The sequence below is a fragment of the Dromaius novaehollandiae genome, chromosome 9 (genome assembly GCF_036370855.1).
Source record: "Dromaius novaehollandiae isolate bDroNov1 chromosome 9, bDroNov1.hap1, whole genome shotgun sequence".
In the NCBI taxonomy this organism is placed as follows: Eukaryota; Metazoa; Chordata; class Aves; order Casuariiformes; family Dromaiidae; genus Dromaius; species Dromaius novaehollandiae.
This window is the reverse complement of record NC_088106.1, coordinates 28,976,507-28,991,508: the sequence shown is the minus strand read 5'-3', so window position 1 is coordinate 28,991,508 and position 15,002 is coordinate 28,976,507. Positions and strand designations below refer to the sequence as shown.

The 15,002-nt window shown below is 45.4% G+C and overlaps 1 protein-coding gene across 6 annotated transcripts in view; it reads left to right on the top strand.

The window, feature by feature from the left end:
- Positions 1-8,267, top strand: part of PPP2R3A (protein phosphatase 2 regulatory subunit B''alpha) — a 54,568-nt gene extending 46,301 nt beyond the window's left edge. For all 6 annotated transcript variants that reach the window (XM_064517045.1, XM_064517047.1, XM_064517046.1 and 3 more), the window contains 4 exons: positions 880-1,055; positions 1,444-1,562; positions 3,282-3,388; positions 7,942-8,267. In XM_064517045.1, coding sequence (XP_064373115.1) covers positions 880-1,055; positions 1,444-1,562; positions 3,282-3,388; positions 7,942-8,038 — 499 coding nt within the window. In that variant the 3' untranslated portion in view covers positions 8,039-8,267. The remainder of the gene's footprint in view (positions 1-879; positions 1,056-1,443; positions 1,563-3,281; positions 3,389-7,941) is intronic.
- Positions 8,268-15,002: the final 6,735 nt, after the last annotated feature.

Genomic DNA, 15,002 nt, shown 5'->3' with positions numbered 1-15,002 from the left:
CACTGGGTGCCCGTGGTGGTAAAAGCAGGGGCTGCAGTCCTTGCCTCCCTTAGGTAAGCAGTGACACTGTAAGAGACGTTGGCTCCTGGAGCATCATCTCCTGGGTAAACCCACAAGAGTTTTTCAGCAAATAGGCACGTTCCCTTCATGCATGTAGCAAGTGCTAAGAAGGGTTTGTAGGTAAATCTTACCCAGTGTCATTTAGCAAAACCTGCCCACACGTGTGGTTTATATGGCCAGCAGGCGACTGTTGTGCAGAGGTGAACTACACTACTACACTAGGGCTGCATAGGAGCATTAGGACAGGGAATGTGATGAGTAAAGATGAGAATAACTCATAGCCAGGCTTAGACTACCCAGAGGTGAAGGGGGGACATAGAGTCTAACTCCGTGAAAGCATTCTGTTTTATATAAAAGGAACAGAGGAAATAAGTTTTTACCATGCCTGCTTTGTCACTTGCCAGGGTCACTCAGGGACAGGCAATGATCTGGCTTCAGGGTTGGTTGCGTTTGGCTAGCTTTGCTGCTGTATCAAACAGGGAGACCAAAACCTCTGAGCCAGCTGAGCTGCAGCACAGCTAATAGTGGGCACTTGCTCCACATACCTGGTGAAACAGGTCATCAGCATGCCTGTACTCACAGGCCATCTGGAAGAGCCTTCACAGTAGGTACCTTGAGCATTGGTCTGTGCCCTCATCCTTCCCAAAGGGTGGCCTTTGGGCAGAAGAAAATGCTAGGATGGGGCAAGGGGAGCGTTGCAATTACTGCGTAGAGTCTCTGGTGCAGCCCCTGTACTTTCACTAGTTCTGTTTCACTAGTTCTGTTTCACTAGTTCTGTTTCACTAGTTCTGTTTCACTAGTTCTGTTTCTTTTTCCTAGTATTGAATACTGGTTTCGGTGCATGGACCTGGATGGGGATGGGGTGCTCTCCATGTATGAACTGGAGTACTTCTATGAGGAGCAGTGTGAGCGGATGGAAGTGATGGGCATAGAACCACTGCCATTTCATGACTTGCTGTGTCAGATGCTTGACCTTGTTAAGCCAGAGAGGGATGGTAAGTCCTGTTTCCTGGGAGTTTCCTCCTTCTCCTGTCTATGGTGGCTTGAGAAAGTACTGTTGCTGTGGAGCCCGTCCATCTATAGGCAGAACCTTGTAGAATCACAGAGCTGAAATTGCCATGGGACACGCTGACAGTCTAGATTGTGAAACTGTTCTCTCCCTGCTCATGTTCTTTCACATTTGTTCCGGGCTTCATCCATATGTATGCAAGGTTTACGAATAATACTCATGCACATTTATTGGGTAATTTTAAAATCCTCGATTGACCTGGGAAGAAATTTTGCAACATTGTTTAATTATGACTTTAATGAGAACGATAGGGAACCGTTCCAGTCTCCTGCTAATTAAGAACTCAGGAAAAAAATAACATGTTGTTTCTGCAGGAAGAGTAACCTTGCGAGACCTGAAGAGGTGCAGAATGGCTCATGTATTCTACAACACCTTCTTCAATTTAGAGAAGTATCTGGACAATGAGCAGAGGGATCCCTTTGCAGTGCAAAAGGTATAAAGCACTTGTATGTCTAAACACAGGCCTTCTCAAACCCATCCTTGGAATGCAACTGGATATAGGGAAAATCCCCCTGGATATAAGGAAAAACTTTTTCACAAATAGGACAGTCAAGCACTGCCACCAATTGCCTAGAGAGGTTGCGCAGCTTCTGTCCTTGGAAGTTTGCAAGACCCAACTGGACAAAGCCCTGAGCACCCTGTTCTGTCCTCATAGCTGACCCTACTGTGAGCAGAAGGTGGGATTGGAGACCTCCTGGGTCCCTTCCAATCCAAATTATTCCGTAATTCTATGATTCGGTTGCCTTAAATGACCCTATAGCACCAGTACTGACAGTGCAGTATGAGATTCTAGAGAGAATGAACTTTCTCAGCCTGCAGAGTTACACTGATTCAGCAGGCCAAGGCGGGGGCTCACCTGCAGTAGCAGGGAATCTACTTCACTCATTTTAGAAAGGAGCTGTGAGATTCAAAACTTCAGATCCTGTTTGCTTCTTCCTGTCTCCCACACAGCTGTGGTCATAAATAAGTAGGCTATATCTGAAGATTTATTAAGCCTCTGGGTTGGATTCTGATCCTTACCAGGGGAAACAATAGCAGCAGTTCTCCAGTAGCATGGACAGAACCCAAGAGGAGGCAGAACCCCTTTACGACACAGGGGCCGAGGCAGAGATACCAACTCTGTGATTGTGCCACGCTGGTGGTAGAGGAGGTGGAAGGTTTGGCTCTTGCAGATTGTTCCTGGTTGTCAGCCTGGCTGTGCTTTGATTCACCATCCTCTCTCCCCACGCAGAGAAAATACAAGTGCAGGTTCTGGCTCTTGTATTTTCCAGTTGTCGCTCACCACTAGCAGCAGGGTCTTCTGAGAGTGGAGTTTTGTCAGTGTGAAGTACCTCACCTCTGGCTCCCCTTGCACACCCGGTGAAACCACAGGGCCTCAGACAGCCAGATGTGACTACAGCATAATAACTATCCCCCAGGGGCCTCTTACTTTGGTCAACTACAGTAAAGTGGTGGGGATACCAAAAACCAACTCTGGTTTCCTCCCAGCTGTTCCCACATAACCTGTAAGAGGAACTTTGTGGTTGTTCTTCTTGATCTGTTCATAATTCTAGGCTTAAATATACCTCATAATCCAGAAAAATCCCCCTCTCCCCCTTTTTCTTTCACTGAATGATCGTAAGAGCAGTCAGGTGGGGCTTGGGGGCTAATTGCATCTCTCCCATCTTTTGATCATTGCTGAGGGTCAACTGTTTATACAGATGTTATTTGGTAACCTTCTCTCAAACTGCCCCAAACTTAGCAATCTGTTAGAGTTGCTCAAAAGATCAATTACTATTAATGATTAAATAAATCATTAAGTCCTTTAACCAATTAGAAAGGGCACAGATGCAGAGCATGCTGAGCCAGATCAGAGAAAACGTGCTGTTACTAAGGGGGGCTAGGTTTGCTGGCAGCTCAGGTGACACACTGAGCTTTGTAGAACAAGGGATGTATTTTTTTCTTAGTCACCTATGTGCAGCTGTTGAAAAAATTCACAATTATTTGAAACTATTTTAATTAAGACAATTTTTGACTAGCTGTTTCTGTGCAGTTGCTTACTATTTCAAGAATTCAAGTTTCACGTGTGCAAACACTTGTACAACATCCAGTCCTATTGTAATATTTGTACAGAGGTATGGGCTTGATGTGCTTGACTGTTTGATCTCTTTAGGACATTGAAAATGATGGCCCCGAACCCTCTGACTGGGACAGGTACGCTGCTGAAGAGTACGAGATCCTTGTGGCTGAGGAGTCTGGAAACGAACAGTTACAAGAAGGGTAAGTGTGGACGGGGCGCCGCACTGGGGAACCACTAACTGACTCCAGCTGAGGCTTAAAAGACAGGGGTGAAGTGGGCACCCAGCACGCTCCTCCTGACAGAGGTGGTGGATTCACGGATGTCTCATTTGGACGGTCAACACTGGGGCACGCTGAAGCCCAGAACAGTTGCTCCAAAGGGCGGTATTGGTGTATTTGTCACAAAGCGCTTGGGACATCCTGAATTCTTGGTGGGCAGCCACGTGAATAAGCTACACACGCAGAAGAAATGTAGACATCTGGGGAAAAAGGACAAAGCCTTTTCTTTTACAACCATACAACAAAAGAGGACAAATGACTTCTGCTAGTCCTGGCCAAATATTGATCATGTCCCACTATCAGGGACCTGAAGCTGTATGCTCTGTTACATTTACGGTGCTTAGCTTAGCTGAGCCACATACTCAAGCTTTCCTTTAGTCAAATAATTTTACATTCTGCCAAACTTTGTGTTCTTCATAAGCTGTGTTTAAAGTTTTAATTCATTGACTAAGTTTGTTTAGACTTTTTATTTAAAACTATTGCTTTCTGTGATAGCTACGCTCATTTTTGCAGCCTTCTATAAAATTGTGGACAGACACTCCAGCTGACCTTACATTAATTATGTAGAACAGTTATTCCAGGACTTCTCTGTGTGCCCAGGCTTCCCATAGAGGCTCCTAATGGATTCTTGCTATAATTATCCTTTAGACTTATGGCTGTGGTAGTATCTTCTTGAGATTACTTCTCTGGAAGACTTTTTGTGGGTGCTATAAGGAACAGCCAAGGAATTACTGCATGTTTAGACCATGTAAATATTCACATAATTCAGGACTTCATCAGTTCTTGAACAGCATTTGTAGACTCATTGAAGGAAAAGTCCTCAGAAGATTGCATAATTTTCAGAACTCTCCACTGGAAATCACTCTAATTACAGCAGCACCTACCAACTAGCCAGAGAGGTGCCAAGCTGTCAAGAGCTGTGTTTTCCCCTCTCCCTGTGCATCCAAACAGCTATGGGATGTTCCCTCACCTCCTTTGAGCTGCCTTGCTTTTTTGTGGCCCTAACAATAGAAGAAGATATCACAGGATGGAAGGTTAAAAAAAAAATGCTCTATTCCCTGCAGCCACACTGCAGTGCCTCTGTCCTCAGCACAGAACAGAAACAGGAGTTTGCCGTAAAAGCTTTGCAGGACCGTTACAGCACCAGTTTTACAAAAACCTGAAAAAAAAAGTGGTAGGTGATGCCAAATTTTTGAGGTGTGTGTGAAACAGCTCTGTGTCTTCCTGTACAGAGAACTACAGCAACCTTGATGCTTGCTTTTAAGAGCTCCTGAAAAGCTCTGTAGTCATGACAGCAGGATAAGATCTCATTTGTGGAGCATAGCAACAGACCAGGCAGGAAAAAAGAAAGGAAAAAAGAAAAACAAAGAGCTGGATGCCCAGACAAATATGCCAGAAGGAGGGATTGAGTTCTTACATACGCATGATTTCTGCTGCCCTTTGAGGATGACAGAAACAGGGAGTGGGGACAGAAACAGGGAGAGGATTTACGAGTGCTGAAAGGGGCTGGAAGATTTCTTTTGGCTGAGTCAGCTGAAGCGTTGAGATGAGTCTGTATCTGGCTGTCTGCAGAGCTGCCCTTGGGAGACCATCACTCCTGAAAGAGGAATCTTACTGAGAAGTACTGGATACTCAGGGTGATTTCAAGGACACTGTGGTGTTGCTGGGACTGGTCAGACACTGTCCCCATAACTTTGTAAGGCAGGAAAATCTTGCAGTGTTTTTTCTGATCCTAAGTGGGAGCTTCAGTGATTTGTAAATACTGCTGTGGTTGAGACTATGACTTGCCTAGCACCTGTGGTGGAAAACACAAGGCCAGTATGATCTGAAGACTAGTTTAGGGAGGCTCTCACTAAAAGGAAGGTGTCTTGTTGCTCAAGAAAAAGGAGTATCATGTGTCACTGGAAGCCTAAGAGGATCTGAGCTGTCCTCAGCCATGTTCTGCCTCAGACATCTGTGTGTGCGTTTCAATGGAGAGACCATTCCCTGGTGAATCCATGTGCACATCATTGCCTGAAGGTAGAAACAACAGTTGAAGCTGACGGACACAGGTAGACGCTTAATGCAAATATAAGCATTGTTTTTGCAGAAATCCTTTCTTGCAGTCCAGGCTATGGCCCTCCTGGCAGAAGCAGGCACTACTTTGTTCCTTGTCCCAGACACTGAATTCTCCCAGCTGGTGTACATGGAGGCCACAGTTGCTTTCAGGGGAAGGGATCTTTCTCCACAGGATAGCAAATAAGGAGAAATAGGCCATCTTTTATCAGCTGCCGGTAGGTGAAGCTCAAAGCAGGAAAGAATCCCCTTGGTCTGAGCAGACCAGGAGCAAGGGAGCACTATGGAGCAATCCTGCTCAGAGGTGGATAGGTGGGGGAAAAGGGGGGAGGGGGGCTAAAGATGCAGGGTCAAATGATACTGCCTTAGGCAAATTAGCTCTTTTTTTGTTGGTTTCCTCAAGTTGGTTGATGGTTCAGTTGCTTGCAGTCATGAACCCAGCAGCATAAGGAATAGACCAGCGGGGAGGAGTGCTGTCATTGAACCACCCAGTGAAGGTGACAGAAAACACGTATGCAAAAAGTTTGCTGGAGTCATTGGCCTTGCCTGAACAAGCCAGATTTGCCATGGTTGAGTCTTGTTGATTTTTTTTTTGTAATCTGCATGAGCCCACATGTGTATTTATGGGACTGTGAAACTTTGAAACTCTCATGGAGATCATCCCTTGGATGGTTCCTAGTCTTAATGGTGGACAGCACTGTTTCCAGGCTGAAAAATGTAGGCACTGTTGAGCCTCACAGAGCAAAAAAGAACAGAGTGAAGAAGTAACTCATGGGAAAAGATGAAACAATGGGAGGCCCCTTTTGAAGAAAACATGAGAAGGTTCAGTTCTGAGGCAAGTGGTGCAGAAGGAAAGAAATAAAAACATATACTGGAGCACCAAGGGCTGTAGAAATGGACTGATACTGCCCGGTGCAGGCCCTGTCTGAACGTGAATACAAACAGTACTAGAAAGAGGCTCACGTTCCAGGCATAGAAGAAAAGAAGAAAAGTTGAACAAAAGTTGGTAAAATTGAAGGGAAAAGGATCATCAAAGGAGCATACTTAAAAACAATATTCACATGGAAAAAAGTTTTCCTCAGCTGTGTCATCTTACACCAAGGAGAGCTTAGGGAAACTGAGGCACGTAGGAGGATGCACAGCACATACCCAGGTGGGGAGCAAAGGGAGGCAGGGCCATGTGGACTGCCCACAGCTACTGCTGGAGCAGAAAGTCTGCATACTGAGAACTTTTTGGCATCCTTGAATGTGCGATCAGAAGAGAAATGTGGATAATTACTCCCAATTATTGGCATGGGATCTAGACCATTGTGTCCCTTCTCTCACTTGTGTAAGGATCCAGAAGGTGGGAGAAGCACCAAGCAGGTGCTTTCCCTTATGGTTGAGAAGATGAAAATGTTCTCTATGCTGTTTTTCCTCCTCTTTGAATAAGGATCATGAGATTATTGCACAGAATCCTCTCTTCAGCAGGATATATTGGCCAAAGGGGAACTGGGGACAGACTGGCAGGTACCAGCAACTCCCAAAGATTTCTGGTGTCTGCATATGGGTCAGCAGAGGAAGAAGAGCAAAAGAAGCGATAGACACAATTCTTTCTTGGCACCATGCACACTGGGGCATCAAAGGAGTTCTTCTGCAGCACATTTTCATTGAACAAGTTGCAGCTATTCCCGTGCTTGCCCTTTGAAGACCTGCTACAAAAGGAAACGTGAATTTCTTGGAAGCCCTGAGAGACTAACCTGTAGGGTGCAGAGACAGAGGTGAAAAGTCAAGAACTAAAAACATAATTTCTGAGGCCTGTGAATGGGATGAGAGCCCTGAAGTGATATCCGCTGCTGCAGAGCCCAGAACCCAAGCAGCCTGACTGCTGCATCTGGCTGGAGGCAGGAGCTCACAGTCAAACCTCCCTGGGCTGTAAACGCTAAGACCTTGATATTAAACTTCAAACCAAATGAGGGGAGAACATGATAGCATGATCACAGTTGTCCTTCGGTGGAGGTCAAAGCATATCCTAAGCTAGAAGAAGTTTTAGAGTCAAGGTGTTTCTGAGCAAGCCAAAACTCCAGCAGGACCTGAGGCTGTGGCTGGGCAACTTTACTGCTATGCTGAAATATTAACAATTGTCAGTATCTTACAATAGCCTTACTGCAACTGTGTTCAGATTTTATAATGCTGAACATCACTTAAAAGTTGTTTCAGAACTTGCTGATGAGGATGGGTAGGACTGCAAAGCCATGTCAGCTGTCAGCAGACTGATTACTGCTAGTCTGTTAAAATGCCTTATAAAAATCCTCGAGTTTAACATCTTGCATGTTACTGAATTTTACCCTCATGCTTTAGTAGCCACTGAAATAACGTACCTGCAAATGCTCTCACCAAAGTAAATATGGCTTTTAAAGATGTACCTTCTATCGTTGCAGATCATTTGAAGAAGACTATGACGCAGATGAAGTCTTATCTCCCTCTGAAACTGGAGACAAGTCAGACAAACTAGTTATCTCAGATCTCTCAGCATAGAGAAACGGAAGACATGTAATCAGTATCTGTCAAACTGGATAGCAGTCAGTCCTAAGACACTTAAGGGATTTGTCTTAAATCCCTCATTGGAGCAATGTGCTTTATTTTGTACACTGTAATTTGAGAATCCTTTTTCTCTTCCTGTGTAACTGCAATAAGGTAATTTCTATAAAAGGCTTTTTACAATGTGTTATTGTGCACGCTCATTAAAAATGGTGGTTGCACCTTGTTTCCTTTCCATACAAGTTCTGTTATGTCCCTGTATGTGCAATAAATGCCAGCATCTAATTATTAACCATAACTGCATGCAACATCTACAGTGGTAATTTGTATCCGGTTCAGTGGCATTGTGACCCTTTAGCTTTATACTAGTAGTGAAATAAGAGCTGCCAAATTAACTTGATTTAAATGAAAGTCTGGAAGTCTTTTAAAACAAAAGTCACAATGAAGTTCTCATTTTTATTAGTTTCACCTTTTTTTCTGGAAACCAAGACACCATCCCTGTGCATGGGGAAAGTGAAGTCCCTTTTTGTGCTTTACACAACAAGATCTTCAATGGCTGCTAAATGCATTTTCCAGTACTGCACGATGTACTGTTTCTCTGAGGATTTAAGATGAAGGTAGTGTATCTGTATATTCTCCTGTGCATGAGAAGATCTCCTTTATAAATACCAATCAGGCAAGTCTTTAAGTCTTCCCTTGCACATTTGCAAGGAAACAGATGCGCCGTGCTCAGGAGGCGCCCTCAAACTGCTGCGTTTCGCATGCACCCGTTCTGTCCGTTCCCCGTGCTCCTCCCAGCTCCTCTGTCACTGATCTGTGGCCTTCTGCAAGCCAAGACTAAGCTGAGATCAGGAGGGGGAGGGAAAAACAAACCCTGGCCCACTGTAGTAAGGTTTTAACAGAGGAATCCTTTAACCGGTAAATGAATTCATCTGGTATAGTGCTGAAAACTTATTTTCCACCTATGAAATTGGCCCTAATTTCAGAGAGGAAACACTATAACTCCCTGACAAATTCCTGCTTTAAGTGCAGAATTAACCTGACTTTCCCCATGGACTTGCAACCAGTGTCTCCAGGAACAGCACATGAGCTGCTGCTGGCGCTGTTCCTCCGGTACAGCCAGTAGCTTCAGTTTGCGATTCAACACAGAGGTGATTATAACACTTTTTTTCTTTTAACCAGTCCTCAATTTTACCCATCACAGCTATACAGATAGATATGGTACTTACCTTCTCCAGCGTGGGACAGGCTTCAGCTGCCAAATTGTTCTTTTTTCCACCTGTGTCCAAATATGTGGTATTCACACACTGCTTTTCCTGTTTAACTCACCGCAGGAGTCTCAAAGCGTGGCTCCGCAGACCGTGCCTGCGTGAAACCTTGCCAGGAGGCCTGAGAGAGCACCGCACTGCCGGTGCGAGCATCGGGTCTCCACGCAGACCCCATCCATTTAATATCCCATTTTTTATATATACACGTGCTATTAGCGTGGCACACATTGTACATACAGCCGCTAGCACAAGGGCACATCGATGCCTATTCTAAATGGTCCTAGTGTACAACCAACCAAGTAATTGGCTGATCAATATTTCAGCTTTTCTAGGAGCCTTTGAAGGGTCCTGCCTGCCTCCCTGTGCCCGGGTAGGACATATTGCTGCCTTGTTGAGTTAGAAATTTTCTCATCAGGATCAAAATCTGAAAGGGCGGGGGGGGGGGGGTGTTCAGATACATGGGGCTTAGAGAGCTATTCTGTTTTCCTTGAACCAAGCCTCTGTTTTCTCCAGATGCCTATACACAGCGCAGGAGCCTGGCTTTTCAGGTATCTGGGAAACTTCTGGATGCTCCAAGTTCTCAGCAAAGGCACTTTCAGTTAAATTTCTTTCCATAATAAAAGATATAAGCAGGGAACGCTACCGAAACTGAGATAAGCAGTTCAATGCCCCTTTGAATGCACCAAGCACAAAAGTTCAGTTCAACACCAGGATATGCATGAAAAAAAGAGCGAGGCACACGTGGAGCCCTGCTGGAGCCCGTCCCAGGTTCACCACATTGCCTTGCATTTTTATGAGCGCAGTAACTGCGTTCCTCCCAGCCATGAGGCCTCAGGCACTGAGGTCTGAATTACATCTCCAGCATCGCTATAACCCCCAGGGGAAAAGCTTTATTGGGGATGATTCCGCTAAGATTCAAAGACAGAAGAAACTAGGAAACGATTGCAGAAATGAACACAGCATAGAAGTCACACAACCACCAAGTGTAGCTAGCACTGTCCACTTCTTACCCGGAAAGGTCCTAGGCAAAGCATCTCACCTCTTCTTTAGTACCCAGTCTGTGATGGCCTTTCACACTTAGCTTGATCCAATCTTAAATCTCTCTGAAGACAAAAACCTCCTCAAAGGAGCAAGAAGAACCTGAACACATTCTAGGCTGAAATAGTTTTGCCACCATCTCATCCTTCATATTACTTCAATGTGCTGCTAGCTTTAAAATCCACAAGCAGCAGCAGCAACTGGCATGCCCAGTTTGCCAATAATTTAAAACCTTGTTTCAGAATAACTTGGCGATTGTTTCTGTGAGACTTTAACCTGCTGTTGCATCTCCAAGGAAAAGAGCGCTCAGTACAGTCCAGACTAGTACCGGCACTCAGGTGGGAAGGGACCTCTTTAGGTCTCTAATCCAACCCCCTGCTCAAAGGTAGGGCGGCTTCAAAGTGAGAGCAGCTTGCTGAGGACCTCGTCCAGCCAAGTTTTGAAAATCTCCATGGATGGTGATTCCACAGCCTCTCTGAGCACCAGATTTCCTCCTCCTCCTCCCCGGGGAGTTCAGAATAGCAACATCCTTTTCCAGGAAGGATGCATATTCCCAGGAACATGCAACCGCTATTTCACCCAAGGAGAGAGTTACGAGGAACGTGGAAGGCTCTCCAGTCGAGCAAGTGTCATCCTGTTCTGAAGCACCAGATGTGTGTTGGGACGAAGGCACAGCCCACCACGACCCATGAAGAGCCGGGACCTGAGCAACCCTCGGCGCATCGCTCCTTCAGTTTGGCATTACGTCCTCGCTAGGCTGTGTCATGAGCTGTTCCTGCTCTCGCTTCTGATCCACCACTTCAGGATCTTTCGTCTCTCTCCATATACGCCATTGCAGAGGGGCTTCAACCTCAGCCCACCAAACCAGTTGAGACTTCATCTCACACCAGTCTGCTTGAATGGTGCCTTTTTTAGAGGCGGCATTCCCCCGAGCCTGGCAGAATCGCCACCTCCTTTTTAAGGTTAAGCAGCTCCCAGCTGCTCCTCTGAGCCTTCGCACAAACGGAGGTTCGCTGCTTTTAGGGCAGAGTGATCCCAAACCCAGCTCATGCCTTCTAGCAGGTCAACACGACGAGCTAATCCAAAGAAAAACACTTCACGGCAAATGTTTTGCCTCACATGCAAGGACAAGCTACAGGAGACATTGTTAGCATCATCTCAGTGCAACACGCGCAGTAATTTGTATTGTTTGCTCCAGGAGTAGAAATCCAGTTTTACTAATACATTTGAAAATAACCATAATTCAGCAATTTCAGATGATTTAGTAAATGTGGTATTTTACACCAATTCTATGACTTCAGCCTGTCCTAGCTTACCTGGATGGAAGGTTTCTAAACCTGCAGTCCATAAACACGGCAAATTTTGGAATTCCTATTCTACTTTCGTAGTTTTTCCTCCTGGAATAAGTCAAAACAAACAGACAAGGATGTTTATGAATACAGACCGCAAAGTCTGCTGAGCTGTAACATGTACCGGTCTCAGAGGTCACCAAGTTCTCTGGAACGAAGCAAGGCAGCAGTTACAGCGCAGCAAACTTGTAGGAACCCACTTCACTCCAACTCGGCCTCCCGTCTCCAACCACCAATGCCACTTTGGATGTTGCATAAAGAACATTTTTCATTGTAAATCCAGCTGAGACTGAGGTCCATTATGAGCTGGATTCCTTTTTTCCCCTATGAATAGTCAGAAAAGTGAGGAAAATTCAGTTTTGCATGATAAAAATATACATTTGTGTTTAGTTGTTCTCTCTAGTCTCTTTTGCCCAGCAAAATTAGGTCCTGTGTCCTTACGAAAACCATGCTTTTTGTTTTTATATACACAAATATTCTCTCTCCACAGTATGAAGATGAGGGCTATGGCTAGATACAACCACATGCAATTATTACTGTAATGGTACCAGCTTGACTTTTGTTGTCTTTTTCTAAAATCTCGGTAGCAATTGCTGCATGAGGGTTTTCTTCAGCAAAGCGCAGGGGCGAACCCAGCTCCACTTCTGCCGGCCTGCCGCCAAGCGGCACTGTTGCAGAGCGGACGCCGACAGCATGGAAACTGCCAGCCTCACCTGGACAGAAAACATCGCAGAAAATCGTCCCGTTTTCCTGAACAAGAGCTGACTTGAGCTGCAAGGTACTGTTCTTAGCTTCTGAAATGAAATACCCCCAAAAGGCAAAAAAAACCCTAAAAAACCCTCACCGAAGTATTGTTTTAATAGCATATATTTTTGGAGTCTGGTAAATCACAGTATCTTAAGCCTATGCAATCAAAACGAACCTCGATAAAAAGCATGAGCTACTCTGAGAAAAATGCGTGAACAATGCTTACCCTTTTATTGTAACCCTTTCTCTGTATCACTGGGTGATGGTTTTAGAAACTGAGTAGTTAATAATAAAGGTTCTGAGACTATTAAAGTAGCTTGGAGACACTTTGTGCTGGCATGGTTTTATCTTTGTATTTTTACTTTTTTTGGCAAATAAAGGACTTCTGAATTTAAGAAATGACCTGTTTCTACTGAGTGATGGGAGCTTCTTATATACAGTAAAAAAAAAAAAAAAGTTTTATTCTGGATCACACCAAAATCTTTGCAAGACTCAGGTGCCACGTCTATATGGTCTTTTTCTTGCGAGTCGGTAACAGTTCATCAACAAGCGGCACGCTGTGCTAGAAGTACCTGCCTTTGAAAGCAGGGCTTCCAGGCTGTGTTTTAGCTTGCTGGTACATGGTAACTCTGCGGGGGGGTTTCTGACAATACCCAATTTCATGGTGCTTGCAGGAGGGGGGGAGGCCTCTCTCCTTTCTGTCCTACGTAGTAAGAAACTCCGTGATCGCGCAAATTGAGGCGGCTGCACAAGACGACACGCGTTAGCCGCCTGCCCACTCTGCAAGAAGGTTTTAAAAGCCATGGATACCTACAGGAACATCTGCAGGAGGCTCAACAGAAACAAAAGCGTCTGTTGTGCCCTCGCTGTTCATACGCAGTGCAAGTATTGGACAAGCCAGAGAGCAAGACCACCACCGGCATGAACAAACTGCTAGAAAAGCAGTGAAGTCAGCACAGATCTAATATTCGGCTGCAGTTTTGGTTCCCCCTGTTCCTCCTCCCTCCAATATTTAATCCCAAACAGCGATTTCATTGATTTATGGAAAGAGCTTTGCCATTTAAAGCAAAAATGTAAATGTCTTCTCTTTCTTGCAGGAGTGTCCTCTGCGTGCTCAGGTCGTAAGCACTAGGCTGGTTTTGTACCACTGCCCCCGAAGCGCGATCGCAAGTCGGCCCCCTCCACCAGGATTTCGGGTCTTGCAACCTTTGCGACGTGTCTTCGCGCCGGAAGCCTCCTGCAGCAAAACCATTCATTGACTTGCGGCTTTTTCTTTCTGATGCAGCTCTACAAGTGGCCGAATCTGATGAAAGCTTGGACGTCTATCGCTTTCCGTAAGCGGGCCAGGTAGAAGGGTGACGTATCGCCCGCTGCCTGGAGGAAAGGAACCCCCCGAGCAGCCTCCTCTACGCTCACGCTGAAGGAAGCTGCGCCAACGCACGGCGCCGCGGCCCCAGCCCCAGCCCCAGCCCGCCGGGGCTGAGCTGGACCTGCAACCGCCCCGTGCCTGCTCTCACTCCGGCCTTCCCCAGCGTTTCTTTGCGGACGGCCAGCAGGGAGCACGTGCCGTGCTGCGGGCGACGCCGGGGCGGCCGCGCTTTAATTCAGCTCCCTCTGACCACAACCGGCACGGAAAGGTCCCGCAGCGGCAGGCTGCCCGGCTTGCTCTGGAGTGGAAACCGAGGCTTTCGAAACTAAACTGCTGCAATTATTTTTCGGCAGCCTTATGATCCCTTCCGTTGCTCAACTTCTTCAAGAACAACTAGCCAGGAGGTAAAAAAAAACAACCGGGGGGGGGGGGAGGGGGGAACACAATCAACCAAAACAAACCCTAATTTAAACAATTACCAAATTAGTCACCTATGGACTAAGTAGTATTTAGACAATAAGTGCAACATATGCCACACTGGTGCCCTTAGCAGTTGCAAAATAGGATTAGAAAACTAACATTTAGTAAGTCGATTTGAATTTTCATACACGTTTCAAAAATGTGGCAGCATAAAAGGAAGCTTAAAAAAAAAAGAGGAAAAACCCAAACCCGAATCTACCATTTGCAATTTTACATTAACCAGCAGGGCTCTCCTGTCAATAGTTTCAAACCACACTTTACCGAAATCGCCAACTTTTGGTACCGTATTTAATGCAGCAGCAAGATATTAAAGATTCCAAGTACTCCCACATCTGTGGGGCAAAGGTACCGGGTATATAATTTAATAAAAATCTCAGTGAATGTGCCATCAACAACCTCAGCAAAACTTAACAGCTCTGCAAAAGCGTGCAGAAACAACCCATGCTGCCAACCCATTTTACTCCCCTAAAATCGGACTGTGGCTTGGCTACTCTTCTTACACGTAGTGGACTAATAAACAGATTTACATTAGTAGGTCACAGTCAAACCACCAAATTAGAAAATTGTAGCATCCTCTTGGGTCAACACAAAAATCACATACAAGTTTAACTAAATACACTTTAATAGGACATCATTAAATCTCATGAGGGCTAAAAAACACAGATCTTAGGTACTTGGGTTGGCAAATAAAGACAAGAATACTAAAGAAG